The sequence below is a fragment of the Centroberyx affinis genome, unplaced genomic scaffold (assembly GCF_046629955.1).
Source record: "Centroberyx affinis isolate AG114_WGS23_722 - 3 ecotype Tasmania unplaced genomic scaffold, CSIRO-AGI_Caff_v1 ptg003021l_1, whole genome shotgun sequence".
Lineage (NCBI taxonomy): Eukaryota > Metazoa > Chordata > Actinopteri > Beryciformes > Berycidae > Centroberyx > Centroberyx affinis.
The window spans coordinates 5,001-19,659 of NW_027281118.1; the positions used below are offsets into that span (position 1 = coordinate 5,001).

At 41.7% G+C, this 14,659-nt stretch overlaps 1 protein-coding gene across 1 annotated transcript in view; it reads right to left on the reverse strand.

The window, feature by feature from the left end:
* The window catches only part of LOC139659138 (MAP/microtubule affinity-regulating kinase 4-like), a 37,466-nt gene that overhangs the window by 282 nt on the left and 22,525 nt on the right, over nucleotides 1-14,659 (reverse strand). Inside the window, exons 2-3 of the mRNA XM_071537361.1 lie at nucleotides 7,751-7,948; nucleotides 4,890-4,943 (exon numbers count right to left, since the gene is read on the reverse strand). Of these exons, the coding sequence (XP_071393462.1) occupies nucleotides 4,890-4,943; nucleotides 7,751-7,948 (252 nt within the window). The remainder of the gene's footprint in view (nucleotides 1-4,889; nucleotides 4,944-7,750; nucleotides 7,949-14,659) is intronic.

Sequence of the window (14,659 nt, forward strand, 5' to 3'; positions counted from 1 at the left end):
GCTGACAGGACAGGAACTGGCAGCTCCAGTCCCGACACCGACACGACTGCGCTATGCAGCACCAGCCCACTACCACACTGCTGCAGACCACACACACACACACACACACACACACACACACACACACACACACACACACACACACACACACACACACACACACACACACACACACACACACAGCTGTTCCCCCACAGTCTTAACTCTTAGGATTTACTGGAGAGATTCACGGTGTAATTAAGTAGAAGCTGCTTTGTTGTGAGAGAGAAGGCAAATACTGCTGTGAGAAAACCCACAGCATGGCAACCACACACACACACACACACACACACACACACACACACACACACACACACCCCAGTTTCACCCCTGTTAAAACCACAGTCAGTAGTTTATCAGGTTGAGATAACAAAGACCCAACAGTCTGAGAGAGTTTAACTTCAAGATGAGATTAGAGATGTGAACGATGGGACTTAATAAAGGATAATGGATCATTCACATTCCGAGTTGACTAAATTATTACATTTTTACAGCCTGGTTCCAGTATATTTCTGAGATATCAAATGATGAGCTTCAGGCACTGAGTTTTTTCTCAGCTGATACGCAGCGTTTTGGTCTTGTTGAGTGTCAGCAGCAGACAGTATCTAGATATTTCCTGACAAGAATCCACATTGGGAAATGGATTCAAACGGTAGAAAAAGGGTAGCAGGCTTTGGTGATGAGGTTTTTGATGTTGGTGGGCGTTGTTTAAAAATCTGTGATGGTTTAATTGGTTGGAATTATTATGTACGCCTACTGATCAGAGACGGTTTTACCATTAGGCAAAGGTAGGCGACTGCCTTGGGCCCCAGCAGCCAGAGGGCCCCCAAAAAAAGACAAGAATGGAACTAATGTAAACTTATTTTTAATCAATATAAAAGAAATGTACTTATTGAAAAACACCCCTATTTTTGTTACAATAAATTATTTCAATCTTGAGTCATGGTCACCCACCCTGATCAGTCAGGCTATAGTGGGCTATTCCACTTCTAGTGCGATTAATACTACTATTTTGTTACTATTTCGCCACTGCATCAGTAGCTGAGAGAGAAGTAACACCCACAACAAAACAAAAAAAGCAAGCTACACAAATGTTGCAGAAAAACAACAAAAAGTGCCCTTGCATGCATAATTTTCTCAGCCCCAACTTGATGGCAATATGTAGAAAGGATGGATTAAAAAGGGAGAGGGTTGGGATTCAGGGGGCCCCATGCTTGCCTTTGCCTAGGGCCCCAAATCACTAAGTCCGCCCCTGCTACTGACACGGCATCAAGGAAACACTGAAAATATGCTGTTTTGAGGAACTAAAAGTACTGGGATTTTGATACTAAAACACGATAAAGTAAAGATTTTGTACATTTGTTTTGGCATTTACTGTTAAATAACATTCTGATATAAAGAATTAACTAATGGAGGCGAAAAAGTCTTTTTTCCATTTCACTGTGACTTTAACAGAGCGGCCGACCTGCAGGCCGGTATCTAGGCCAGACAGACGAACTGCAGCACAGAGCCAGACACCGTCAATAACGCACTCTGAGTTATCAATAGAGTCAAAACCCAGCTGCACTGGTTAGCTAACTAGCTGAGTGTTCATCAATGATCTAGCTAGCTGTGTGTGTGTGTGTGTGAGAGAGAGAGATGTGATATCGATCTAGATGATGTGAGTGTTTTCGTTGCGGTGGAGCTGCTGATAAAGTCGACCCACAACCAGACAAGGCCAGAGTTTGGTCAACAGAGGCTGCTGCTGAACAAAGAGCGACTCTTACTACTACTAAACTGTGAGAACGGAGACTATCTCACACACACACACACACAGACACACACACACACACACACACACACACACACACACTACACACACACACAAGGTCAAAACTATCTCCTAGCGACAAAGACGGCAAAGATGATGAAGATGATATAATCTGCACCAATTCTCACATCTGAGGTGTGAAAGTGAAAAAAACGTGTGAATGAGTTACTATGGAGCATGGAAGACACACACACACACACACACACACACACACACACACACACACACACACACACACACACACCAATCAACCCCGATCACAAACAGCAGGATTTTTCCATCAGAATATCATGGCTGTTGGGTAAAAACCTCTCCGAAATGTCACAATTTCACAGACTAAGAACTTTCTGACTTATCAACCAATAGAGAACCATGTAATCCTTCTGTGAAAAGTGAAAAAAAATGAAAATCACCAACACACGGAAACAGCAGTGACATCAGTGATTCATCTCACCGATCACAGGATCTACAGCTGATATTTCACCAATACAGAGTTGGCTGTTGTGGATGAGAAAAACACTACTGTAACTTTAATGTCCGCAACCCTAAGGCCATCTTTCTCACCCGATTTTTTTCATTAGATTGCTCTGAATGAACACACACACACACACACACACACACACACACACACACAGTCTCACCAGGCCAAGTCCGGACAGGAGCTGGCCTAATCTCATTAAGGCTCTGAATGCACCACATTTAGTCTATTCGTAGACGTGTGTGTGTGTGTGTGTGTGTGTGTGTGTGTGTGTGTGTGTGTGTATGTGTGTGTGTGTGTGTGCGCGCATACACACCCCGACCCCTGATGACCCCGGACAAGCATACGGTGACATACATTACTGTGTCAGATCCAGACACAGCTGACTGGACACATGGTGGTTGTTACTGACACTATATGGGACTCAAGTTCAGACATCAAAGGAGACAGTTCTTCACGAGAATATTACACTTGACAGTTTCCTGGACTGTCTGTTTAAAGCTACGCTGAGCGCACAAAACATTAAAATCATCTGTGAAACCGGGCAGGCGTTTGAATTCACAGGGAACACATGGAAGGACTCCAGTCTGAGCCTTTTTGCTCTTTGGATGCTGTTAAATTTCCGAGCGAAGACTTCATCGGCAAAAACCCCAAATACAAAAAACAAGTTGGGTGTTTTGCTTTCTTTCCATTGTTCTGTCTCGTTGTCCTTCGCCGGCTCAGCTGCTGTGGTTAGAGTTGTTCCGATACCGATACCAGTATAGGAAATGCCTCCGATACAGCCTAAAATGCTGGATCGGGTATTGCCGGGTATATGAGTCTATGCACCGATCCGATATCACGTAATTTATTAGCCCCGAAAAAAAATCTACTTTAAAGTAGTTTCACCCGGATAAAACATCTGTTTTCCTGGAAATCTATACTTATATACTAAATCTATACTGTTACTCTACTATTTAAAATGTTAAATGTCTTTTATTTTACTAAATTGTGGCTGCACTTTAACAGTTTTTTAAAGGAATTGTTATTTATTCCTATATTTATTTATTTATGTTCTTTTTCAGTGGCATTCATTCTCTGTATGTATTTGTTCAATGTTTTACAAAGGGTTTAACCTGAGCCAGGCCATACAACAATGACAGCAATCGTATCACATCCATACAGGGTTAGTAGTATACAGCTGTTAAAAAATAATAATAATAATAATATATATTTTTTTTAACACACTGATATCGGATCGGTACTCGGTACCGGCCGATACGCAAGTTCAGGTATTGGAATCGGTATCGGGAAGGAAAAAATGGTATCGGAACATCTCTAGCTGTGGTGCCAAAAGGATCACACTTGTCTGAGATGAATGACGGAAAATTGACTTATTGTCATGGCAACACTGACAAACTGCCATTTGATCAGATGTTTCAGATGTTAAGTCGCTGCGATTTTGTACCATAGCCATGTGATCCAGATCAGAATCTACAAAAATGCGACTCCACACTGATTAGAAAACATCAGATCTGAGTCACATATGAAGGAAAAAAAATCTGAATTTGGGACATTTTGATCTGCAGTGTGAACGAAGCCTTCAGTCTCATCTGAAATAATATTTCTGTAACTCAAAATCTTCCTGCACTGACAGAACTGAATCCACACTTGCTTGTTCAGCATGTTGTTGCTGTTGTTGTTGTTCTACTGGAAGCCCTGCAGCCAGTAGCAGCTTCCCTGACACTCAGTTTCACATGACAACGCAAAGGTCAAAGTTCAGAACGCTGCCGCACACGCCGGGGTCATGTGAGAGCCACAGCCCGAGGCAAAACAACAGGTGAGGAGCCCGGTGTGTGGGACGCGAATGCAAATAAACACACTGACACTCAGCTGGACTGACTGCCTGTTATGAAACCCATCAGATAAACTGGCAGACAGTCTGTGGTCGTGTTCCGACGCCTCATGACATTTGAAAGGTTAAGTAGATAAGGTAATGTGGATGGGACAGGGAACACAAAAAAGCAGGAAACTGTAGGAAAAAGTCTCCTTAGATATAAAAGAGAACTGAAATTCTGGAAAAAATGGGAAAAATCAGCATCCATGGCAGCTCATTTTTTCATTTTTCACTTCAAACCCCAAATCCAAACCTGAACTGCACTTAAGCAGGTTGACTTATAGATAGAGAGCCTAAATCTGACTACAGCCCTGAAAATTTGAATTTGCCTGTAAATAAACTGCTAATAAATGCCGAACCCTAAGCCCGAGAAATCCATCCCGAACTGCTGTGAGCCCGCTGCTCTCTCGGGGACAGACTGTCAGGTTTGCTTTATGAGTGAAGTAAAATATCTGCAGATGAATATTCTCTCTCCAAAATATATTAAAAAAAATAAAGGGTTCGGATGCCACACTTAGAAGTGGCAGAAAGACAATTTGACAAATTGTCTGGAAAACTGGAATTTTCCTTTAAATGACACACAGTTGAAGTTCCATTCCCTCTTATATATATCGGACCTGTTTAATTCTGTGTGTGTGTGTGTGTGTGTGTGTGTGTGTGTGTGTGGTGTTTAACACATCACTCACCTTCTGCAGGCTGGTTGGGTTGAGTTGTGTTTTGTCGATGATCTTTATGGCGACCTGAGAGGAGACAAAAGAACAGGAAGAGATTAACAGGAACCATCTGACTATCCAGACTCATCAAGCTCATTTTAGGATTTTCATCTCACTGCACACTGGCAGATAATTTTACTGCTTTCAACAAATTTGGCTCTTTTCCAGGAGAATGTGACGTGTTTCAGGACAAGGTAAAGCTGGTAAAGTTTCAAGATCTTCTACATTATTTGCATCAAGTGAAATTTATTAAAACCAGCGAGATTATCTGCCATTGCAGTGAGATAATTTGACTAAAAATATCACGAAATAAGCTCGATAGATCTGGAAGTTCAAATCACTGGACAGCTTGTCATTTTGTGGCAGTTGTACAATGACGATAAATGGAAATCTTGAAATCATCTTGAATCCTCTAAACTTTGGATTAGATTTTTTTTTATTTCGAACATGTTAAAAAAGGAAAAAATATAAGTGAGAAAAACAAAACAAAAATAACCAATAAAATTAACAGCAAACATATACAGCAAACTCTCAATAAACAACATAAATAAATATTTAATGTCCGAAAAGGAGTAGGAAAAAGTGAATACTTATCAAGTCCTACCCCCTATTTTTATATTTTATCTATAAACTTAATGTTAGACATAAATATTCCAACTTTCCGCCCCAGTGTTCATGATACACAACTCAAATCAATCAAACAAAAATAAAACATTCAAAACAAAACAACACAAATCAAAAACAACCTACACATCCTGTACCCTGTCTTACTGCCAGTTCCCCTCTCTGATCATCCATCCCATATCCATTCAATATGTTATTTTTAAACATGTGTTTAAACTTATTAAATGTGCCACATGTCTTCATTTCCTCACTACAGTTGTTCCATAAATTAACTCCTTTGACTCTTATACAATGATATTTTGCATTAGTCCTGACTAATTGTTTCTTGAACATACAGGTTCCTCTCAAGTCGTGTTGACTTTCTCTCATTTGAACCAACTTTTGGATACTATTAGGCAATAATTGATTTTTAGCTCTGTATGAATTGAAACAACGTAAACATCACATTCAACACTATCACATGGCATGACATAAGACAAAAGTGAAAGCACATTGTAGTGAGGAGATATAAAAGAGTATTTTACAGCATGTAAAGTCCACAGAAGCTGAAACCCACTAAACAAACCAACGCGGCCTCATAAGAGGCTTAACGGCGTGTCGTGCCCCGGTCACAGAGTGCGTCAGACCCACAACACACCACCGACTCCTTCTGCTTTATGGGACATACAACGGCTCTCACATGATCCAGCCAGCAGCCGGGAGATGAAGTTTCTACTGAGCCGCCTGGATTTATCAACTCAGCTAATGTAGGTCAGGGTTGGACGGGAGGGGAGAAGACTACAATGCATTTACACAGAAACACACACACACACACACACACGCTGTCCTTACACTCTCTTTGCAGCGTTAAAGGAATAGTTCACCCAAAAATGAAAATTCTGTCATCATCTCCTCCCCCTCATGCCAAATGAAACACAGGTGAAATTTGTTAGTCCATATAACACACAGGGAGGCTGCCAGCACAACTTGGTAGCAGCCTTCTCCAAAACAACTGAAGTCAATGGGGACCTGTTCTTTAGAGCTCCAAAACAAAACCAGCCAAACAATCACACTGTGAATAGAAAGACCTATACACCATTATTTGTTGCAAATCAATCAGCTGTAGTTAAGATTTGCACTAAATGATGGTGTAAATATACTGTAGGTCTTTTTGGAACTCTGAAGAACCGGTCCCCACTGACTTCAGTTGTTTTGGAGAAGGCTGCTATGGAGTTGTGCTGGCAAACCTCCCTGTGTGTTATATGGACAAACTTCAGCTGTGTTTCAACTGGCATGAGGGGGAGGAGATGATGACAGAAATTTCATTTTAATTTTTGGGTGAACTATTCCTTTAAAAGCCTTGGCTGTGCTGTGAGATGAGGAAGTCTTGGCCGGCTGTGAGAGCTAACAGAAGGTGCTGTGAACTCTGCGGAACGGCCCTTTAACAGCCCATCTGTGGGTGGATCTGCTCTGTTCTCAGTCCCAAAGCCCGGAGTCGGCCTCAACTCTTCTTCTTCTTTTTCAGCCTCACCAATCCCAGCATGCAACCCCCTTTCTACAAAGCCCCCCCCCCCCCCCCCCTGCATGTTACTAGGTAGAATGGAAGCAGAGTTACCCTCCTTCCTTCCAACGGAAAAAAGGGCATCAGTGCTCATATGATTCAAAACCTCATGTTTTATCACCTACACCAAGTACAAATAGAAAAGGTGGGAGATGACCATATGATGAAGTTCATTTGCTATAAATAGCACTAACAAATACAAGCACTTCAAAGATGATAATGAGTAAGTGAGAGATAAATTAACACAAATTTGTGTATTTGTGTTCATTCATTGCTTACGGTTTCCGACCTTTTCTATTTGAAGTTCTCTGACCCTTTGAGAACCGATTTTTTCCCACTGACTTTTTATGTGGATTATTAGCTATACCAAACACACAACATTTAACACTTTAATTACCAAAGTTTCCTTCAATATCGCACTTCACCCCTTTGCCTCCCCAGCCCCACACTGCAAGAAAATGTCAATTTCAACAACTCGTTTAGTCTTTTGTTCAATCTTAAAAATCTAATTTTGTTAATAAAAGTGAAACAAAATCAACCAAACGGCCAAGAGAATGTACTTATTTCAATGCAATTTAACTTTAAGCGCTAAGAATTTTCTTGAAGCGAGTAGAAACATCTTCATGTAACGTTATCGCTCAAATGTACAAAGAAAACTTCATCGTCTCACCTCTCTGCCGGTCAGTATGTGGCGCGCCAGTTTGACTTTGGCGAAGTTTCCCTTGCCGATGGTCTTGAGCAGCCGGTAGTTCCCGATGTGCGGCTGCTCGTCGGAACACAAGGCGATGGAGTTACGACATCGGGCGCCGAGCGACCGGCTCGACCAACCGGTGCCCTTCTCCGAGCGGCTGGCCGACAGGGAGGTGTGCTGAGGAGAGGGAGAGAGAGAGAGAGAGGGAGAGGGAGAGAGAGAGGGAGAGAGAATGAATGAAAGGGGGAAAAAGAGGAAGACAGATAGACCATAAGTATAACAAAACACTTGTAGCTTTGAATGAAAACCATTTTCCATACAATACCCTTCATTCATTTCAGCTGACTTATGTAGATCTACATCAGTAAAATAAACCCCTTCCACCATACTGAATTCAACTGGTTTCTAATTATAGAAGCCAACTTCTATTCCAAACCCTAGCCAGGACACCCAGGGCCTTTTCTGTACATGAGAATACAGGAACCATTATAATCATTGGCATCAGCTCCAAGACATAAAACATAACTGCTATTTTCGACCTGGACCCATATTTCCCCATCTTTTTCCATCATGCTTTTACAGCATACTGACTGAAACTTAACTGTATTTAATTTACTTAGTTTATCCATGATCTGACAACTGTAGACAAAGCCGGCAAAGAGTGAACAAGGAAGTGCTGAAGCATCGGCAAAGGGATCAAATCTGTGCGAGAAAGGCCTGACTTTAGATCATTTTTTATGTACGTGTTTTTACCAACATGATATGCACCCAGGCAAGAAAGACAAGCAGCTCTATAGTGAAGCAATTGACCAGATTTTGGTTGGAATCGCATGGAATCCATATAATAGAATAATTATATAAAATGTAGAATGGAAAAATGATGGGAAAACAGGTTCTAAATTAGGATATTCTCAAGTTAGGACGCTTCTAAGATAGGATATCAGAGATAAGACAGGATTTTTTTTTCCCAAATGCAGTTAGGAAACATGATTCTGTAATATCAAATACCTTAAATATCATCCTAAACTGAGATAAGATACATTTTCAGACTTCCAGTTTGAAAATGGCCGGAGTTACGCTTTAAACAACAGAGCAGACAGCTTCACACTCACAGCAGATGAACATGAAACACTGCAGCCTTTAACCTGTCATTCTGTCACATACTGAAGCACATGCAGGGCCCGAGGGTGCAGGGAGAGGAAATGTCCAGACTTGCTGTTGCTGGGGTGGGAAATCCTGTTTTTGCCATAGCTACTGTTAGACAGGCTAAACACACAATTCTATACATTTCTTTTATTAAATCTACACAGTCAAAGCATGTGTTTAACCCAAATTAATGCAAAAATAAAGCCTAATTTACAAATGACCACATGTAGATTTGTGTAAAATCGTGGCTAATGCTTAACATATGGAGGGATTAACATTAATTTAGATTGTTGTTAGACATTAATATGCTGTTTGAAGCCCAAATCTGGATTTTTTTCTCAGATATTATGGGAGAGTCGGCTTTTTCTGATACATTTTCACCTCCATGCAGCTCAAAACACAGAGCGGTTTTACTTCAGTGTGCACAAAACATGCGACCAAAGCCAAAGCTCAACTCATTTTTAGTCACATAACGTCAGTTCTTGCATCGACAGCTTTTATTTTCAGAACGAACAAATGACATCCCATTTGTGTGCGGAGCGGCCATTTTGTCTGCGTTACGGATCGAATCGTTGAAAGCCCATTCGAGGTAGGCAGCTATTATCGTTGTGGTCAGCGATCGTAAAATATGATCTGGAACGGCTTCAGCGGTGGTTAACGTCGTCACACTGATGACTAACACACACACGGACTCACAGAGAGAGAGAGAAAGAGAGAGAGAGGACAAAGAAAGACAGACACAGAGAGAGAATATCGAAGAATATGTATAGAATATATATAAGGGAACACAGTTGGGTGAAAAACATGAAGAATATGAAGAAAAGCTCTATTTTTAATGGCTAATATTATATTTTGCTGAATTATTTTTCCTCACAAACACGAGTTACATAAACACAGAAATACTGATAGTCAGAGGACAGTGGAGGGTCTGAATACACAGCAACACACACACACACACACACACACACACACACACACACACACAGATACATGGGAGGGGATGGTATTCATTTGTTTGCTTAATTGATGATTCATTTCTTGTTACATGCTTTGGCAGTATTATTTGTTTTTGAACTGTCATTGCCAGTAAAGCACATTGAACTGAACTGACTATCACTCGCCACATCATCATCATATGACATCAACAACAAGAGCCTCGGCAACGACTTTTCCCTTTTGCTCCAGTAAAGCCGTGGTTCCAGTCTCCCTCGGGTGACCCCGACTCGTCTGGTCCTGTGACCGCAGCCCGGTACCAGACACCCAAAGGCGACGAGAGGGGAGAGGAACCAGGCCACCTACGAAAACCACTCCCTCTCTCTCTCTCTCTCTCTCTTCTGACCCCACATCATCCGCATTCCTCCTCACATGCATGCGTCACAGTGAGGTCATTAGTGCGAGACACGTGTTGCAGCCGGGAGAGGAGAGGAGAGGAGAGGAGAGGAGAGGAGAGGAGAGGAGAGGAGAGGAGAGGAGAGGCGAGGCGAGGCGGCATCGATCTGCCCTGGAATGCCCGACGCTCTGCTGACGCTAACCCGACCACAGCCCAGCAGAGACAACCTGACTCACTCAGGGAGGTGATGGAGAGCATACAAAAAATAAGACATCAGTAATCTCCCATTAGAAATGTAAGAAAACTGAAATTCTGGAGGAAAAACTGAAACTTTACATCCATGGCACCTGATTTTCTGCTGAAATCCTGGAGGTTAAAACTGAAAATTTGCATCTTTGGCACCTTATTTTCTATTCAAATAGACATTCATAGATTTTCTTGACCTGACCTGTGACCCCAAAACGCTTCAAACCTGAATCAAGCCTCCAGAGAGCCCAAACACAACTAGAGCATTAGCAAAAATTGATAATTTCCTAATAAAAAAACGAAAGAGCACCAGAATATCCAGGTCAAGTAGAACTACTGTTACTTTTGCTTTTTTATCTATTTCATTCAAGTAGACATAGAAGTAAAATTACAGGTGTAAAAATCTACTTAAAAACGTGAAAAAAGAAGCCCAGCAGAAGTTACTGAGTCCAACATTTTAGATATAATGATACATATGGATGAAAGGACTGAGTTCAAACTAGGTTCGTTTAATTAAACAAACCAGTTTACAAAATAAAGTGCATCAACACGATTCATCCAAATAGATTACGACTGGACAGTTTTTAATCCAATACGTATGGAGAACCTGTAATGGATGCAATGGATGCAATATATAGTGAAGTACCATACTGCAGTCAACATACTTCAGTAAAATTAATAACTTCAAAAAAATACTCCAAAATATACACATGTACACAAGAAAACTACTCCATTACAGTAACGTATTTTACAGTAACGAGTATTTCTAATTCTCTACTTCCACCCTTGATTTCTCCAGAAATTCTTGTGACCTCAGAGTGTCGGCCTGACCCGACCCGACCCGACCCGACCCGACCCGACCCGACCCCCCTCCCGGGTCAGCTGAGGTCTGCGGTCTGCCGGCCTCAACGTCAAGCTCTAATCCCTCCATCTGTCCCGCTCTCTGCACCAGGCAGAAAGACACAGTCCAACCAAGACAACAAACCAACGTCAACCTTTATCTGCAGTGAAGAAGAAGACATGAGGAAGGAACCAGGAAGTGTCAGATATTCTTGTATTCAGGTCTCACTACCATGAAAACAGACCAACATATCAACTGCACAGCAAATACATCAAATGAGCAATATTGTTTTCAACGATCTTGTTTTGCGGTGAAGTGTTGACAGCTGAGCAGAGAGTTGCTGTCCGCTTTATTGCCGACTCCCACCCACTTTCACAAGCCAACAACAGGGAAATGACAGAGTGGCAGTCAGCTGTATTTAGGGCAGCTCATGACTGATAAGGCCGTTGTGTCAGTAATCACCTTGCAATGTCACTTTATAGGAGAAGACTGATTCTTCCCAGTGAAGTTGACTGATGACTGAACACCACACATTTCCCTCCGTTCAACTGTTCACACAAGTTTTCTTTTGTGGGACGGATCTGACAGCGATCTCACCCACGGTTTGTTTTCCTTGGTCCGAAATGCAGCGGAAAAGTTTAGTTTTGTATTTGCTTTGTTTAGATTCACACGGACCAATTACAACCAAAAACCAGGGCTTGTAAACAAAAGTCACATGACTCACAAGTAGCTTGTTTATTGGACAGAGATCTGGTGACCTGTCATCCCGCCAGGTGAGAGGTTTTGGCAATGTGGAGTCAGGACAAATCTGATTCCAGTTCCTGTAACTTCAGCTCAGCAAGATGGGCTTGTCTGCTGTCTTCTTCTCTGGTGTTCATATTAGGGCTGAACTATTTTGAAAAAATATCTAATTGCGATTATTTTGACTGATATTGCAATTGCGATATGATTTGCGATATTAGAGGGAATGATAACTTTTACATCAGTATTCTCATTTTCATTGAAAAACGTATTAAAATGATTATGGTGTGATTTTGCGGGGATCTGTACCAAACAAAGATGTTTTCTTAAGTCTGTAGAATATGATGTGTAGGCCAGGACATCTCTGCAGCACCACAATATTTAATTTAAAATGGTATTTTGACACACATTTCGCCTTTAACAAATATTGCGATTTGAAACTTGCAGTAGGCCATATTGCGATTTCGATAAAATTTTGATTAATTGTTCAGCCCTAGTTCATACCAGTTAATAAACACATGAAGAAACAGCTGAATATGAGCCTCAGTCCAGACTGTAGTTGGCCCTTGCGTCATTTTGTTATGCTGGCATGAGGAACTGCTGCTTATCAGATGTCAACATATGTCTCCTTATACCCATAAACCCTTGCGTTTTGGGGTGGTTTCCTGTAGTTGGTTCAGATTACATTCCTCAAGAACCGCACCGCAGATCTCTTGTTAGAGGACTGAGACTCTCGGTGCCGATATTTCAAATGACAACGTTCTCACCTGGCCAAATAAACAGAGTCATCGCTCCAGAAGTCAAATAAACCGCTCCAAACACGCTGGGTGTGAACGCGCCCCTTGATGCCTGAACGGGGCGACAACATGTTGGTCCGCTCACCACACTTCTTTCTGAGGTATTAGTGTCAGTGAAGAGGTAAGGTGAATGAAAAGAAGGAAAGTGATGAGATGAAGAACAGAAATAGGAGCGAACAGAGGTGGAAAGAGGGTGTACAAACTGGAATTTCTTTCACCATCTAAATTTTGGCTGAAGTCCGTGTATCAACATCTTAGACCGGTGGTTCTCAACGTGGGGTCCGGGGACCACCAGGGGTCCCTGAGGGGGTTCCAGGGGGTCCCCAGCAAATTGATGAATTGTTAAACTTCAGCATTATTTCATTTACCAGAAGTTAACACAGTTAGAGAATGTAGAAGAATGACTATTTTGATCATAGTTTCTCTGTTATCTCTCTACCTACAATACAGATAGTTTTCTGGACAAAATCATATCTATAACAAAAATATTCTCAGATTTGGGTCCGAGATACAAAAACTCATCAAATGGGGGTCCATGGGGCTCTAATGTGGACTAAATTAGGGGTCCTTGATATGAAAAAGGTTGAGAATCACTGCCTTAGACAATGCATTTCAAAGTCAAACAATGCAATTAAATCCTAGACACTGTAGTGACTCAGTATGTAGGCTAATCACAAAGGTCCTGGGTTCGATTCCGGCCCAGGACCTTCGTCACATGTCAACCCCCTTTTCTCTCTCTCCCTATCTTTCCTGCCTCTCTAAACTTTGAACTGTCCAACACAAGCAAAATGTGAAGAAATAATCTTAAAAAAAGTGCTTCAATCCAATAAATCAGTATGTAAACAAAGCCAGCGGAGGGGGTAACAGTGTTGCAACTACACTGCATATAGATTGGGCCTTTTTAGAAAGAGGAGAGAAAGGAGACATAAGGGGAGATACAGTAAAGTATATTTGTGTAACGAGGGAGAGATTGCATGATGGCGAAAGAGGGCAAACATCGCTCTGAGAGAAACTGTGCAACTCATGACAAACCCACAGCAGAGGCTATTCTCCATTCCCACAGCATGGCGACCACACACACACACACACACACACACACACACACACACACACACACACACACACACACACACACACACACACACACAGAGATCTGGCGCTCGATAAAACCACATCACCTTGAAATGCCCCCACTGTGGTGAACTGGCCGGTCAGATCACAAGATCTAATGACTTTCCCACACAGACACGTGTGGGAAAGTGCACCGGCTCAGACCGCTAACACTGATGATGATGAAGAAGAAGAAGAAGAAGAAGAAGAACAACAACAACAACAACAACAACAGGAGCAAGAACAGGAACAGGAACAAGAACAAGAACATCAAGGCTCTGAAAGTCATTTTCATCTTTTTTTTTTTTTTTTTTTTTACAAAAAAAAAAAGATAAACAAATGATTAACAATGACAAAACCAGATGTAAAGCATGGTTACATGACAATGAAAGAGACAAATAGAAGAAGAATAAAATAAGTTACAGAAATTATACAAAATCCTGTAGATGTTGTAAGAAGTGATTCAAATGACACTCAAGTATATTGCCACAGACAGACGAAACCAAAAGACAGAAAGACAAAAAAGCACACACACACACACACACACACACACACACACCAGGTGAAAGAGACCCTTGACGATACATCAGATGTCCCCCCCCCCCAAAAGAAAACATCTGATTGGTTGTCGGCACCTTCCGAGCCCTGGCTGCTTTCCCAGCATCCCTCAGGACTGA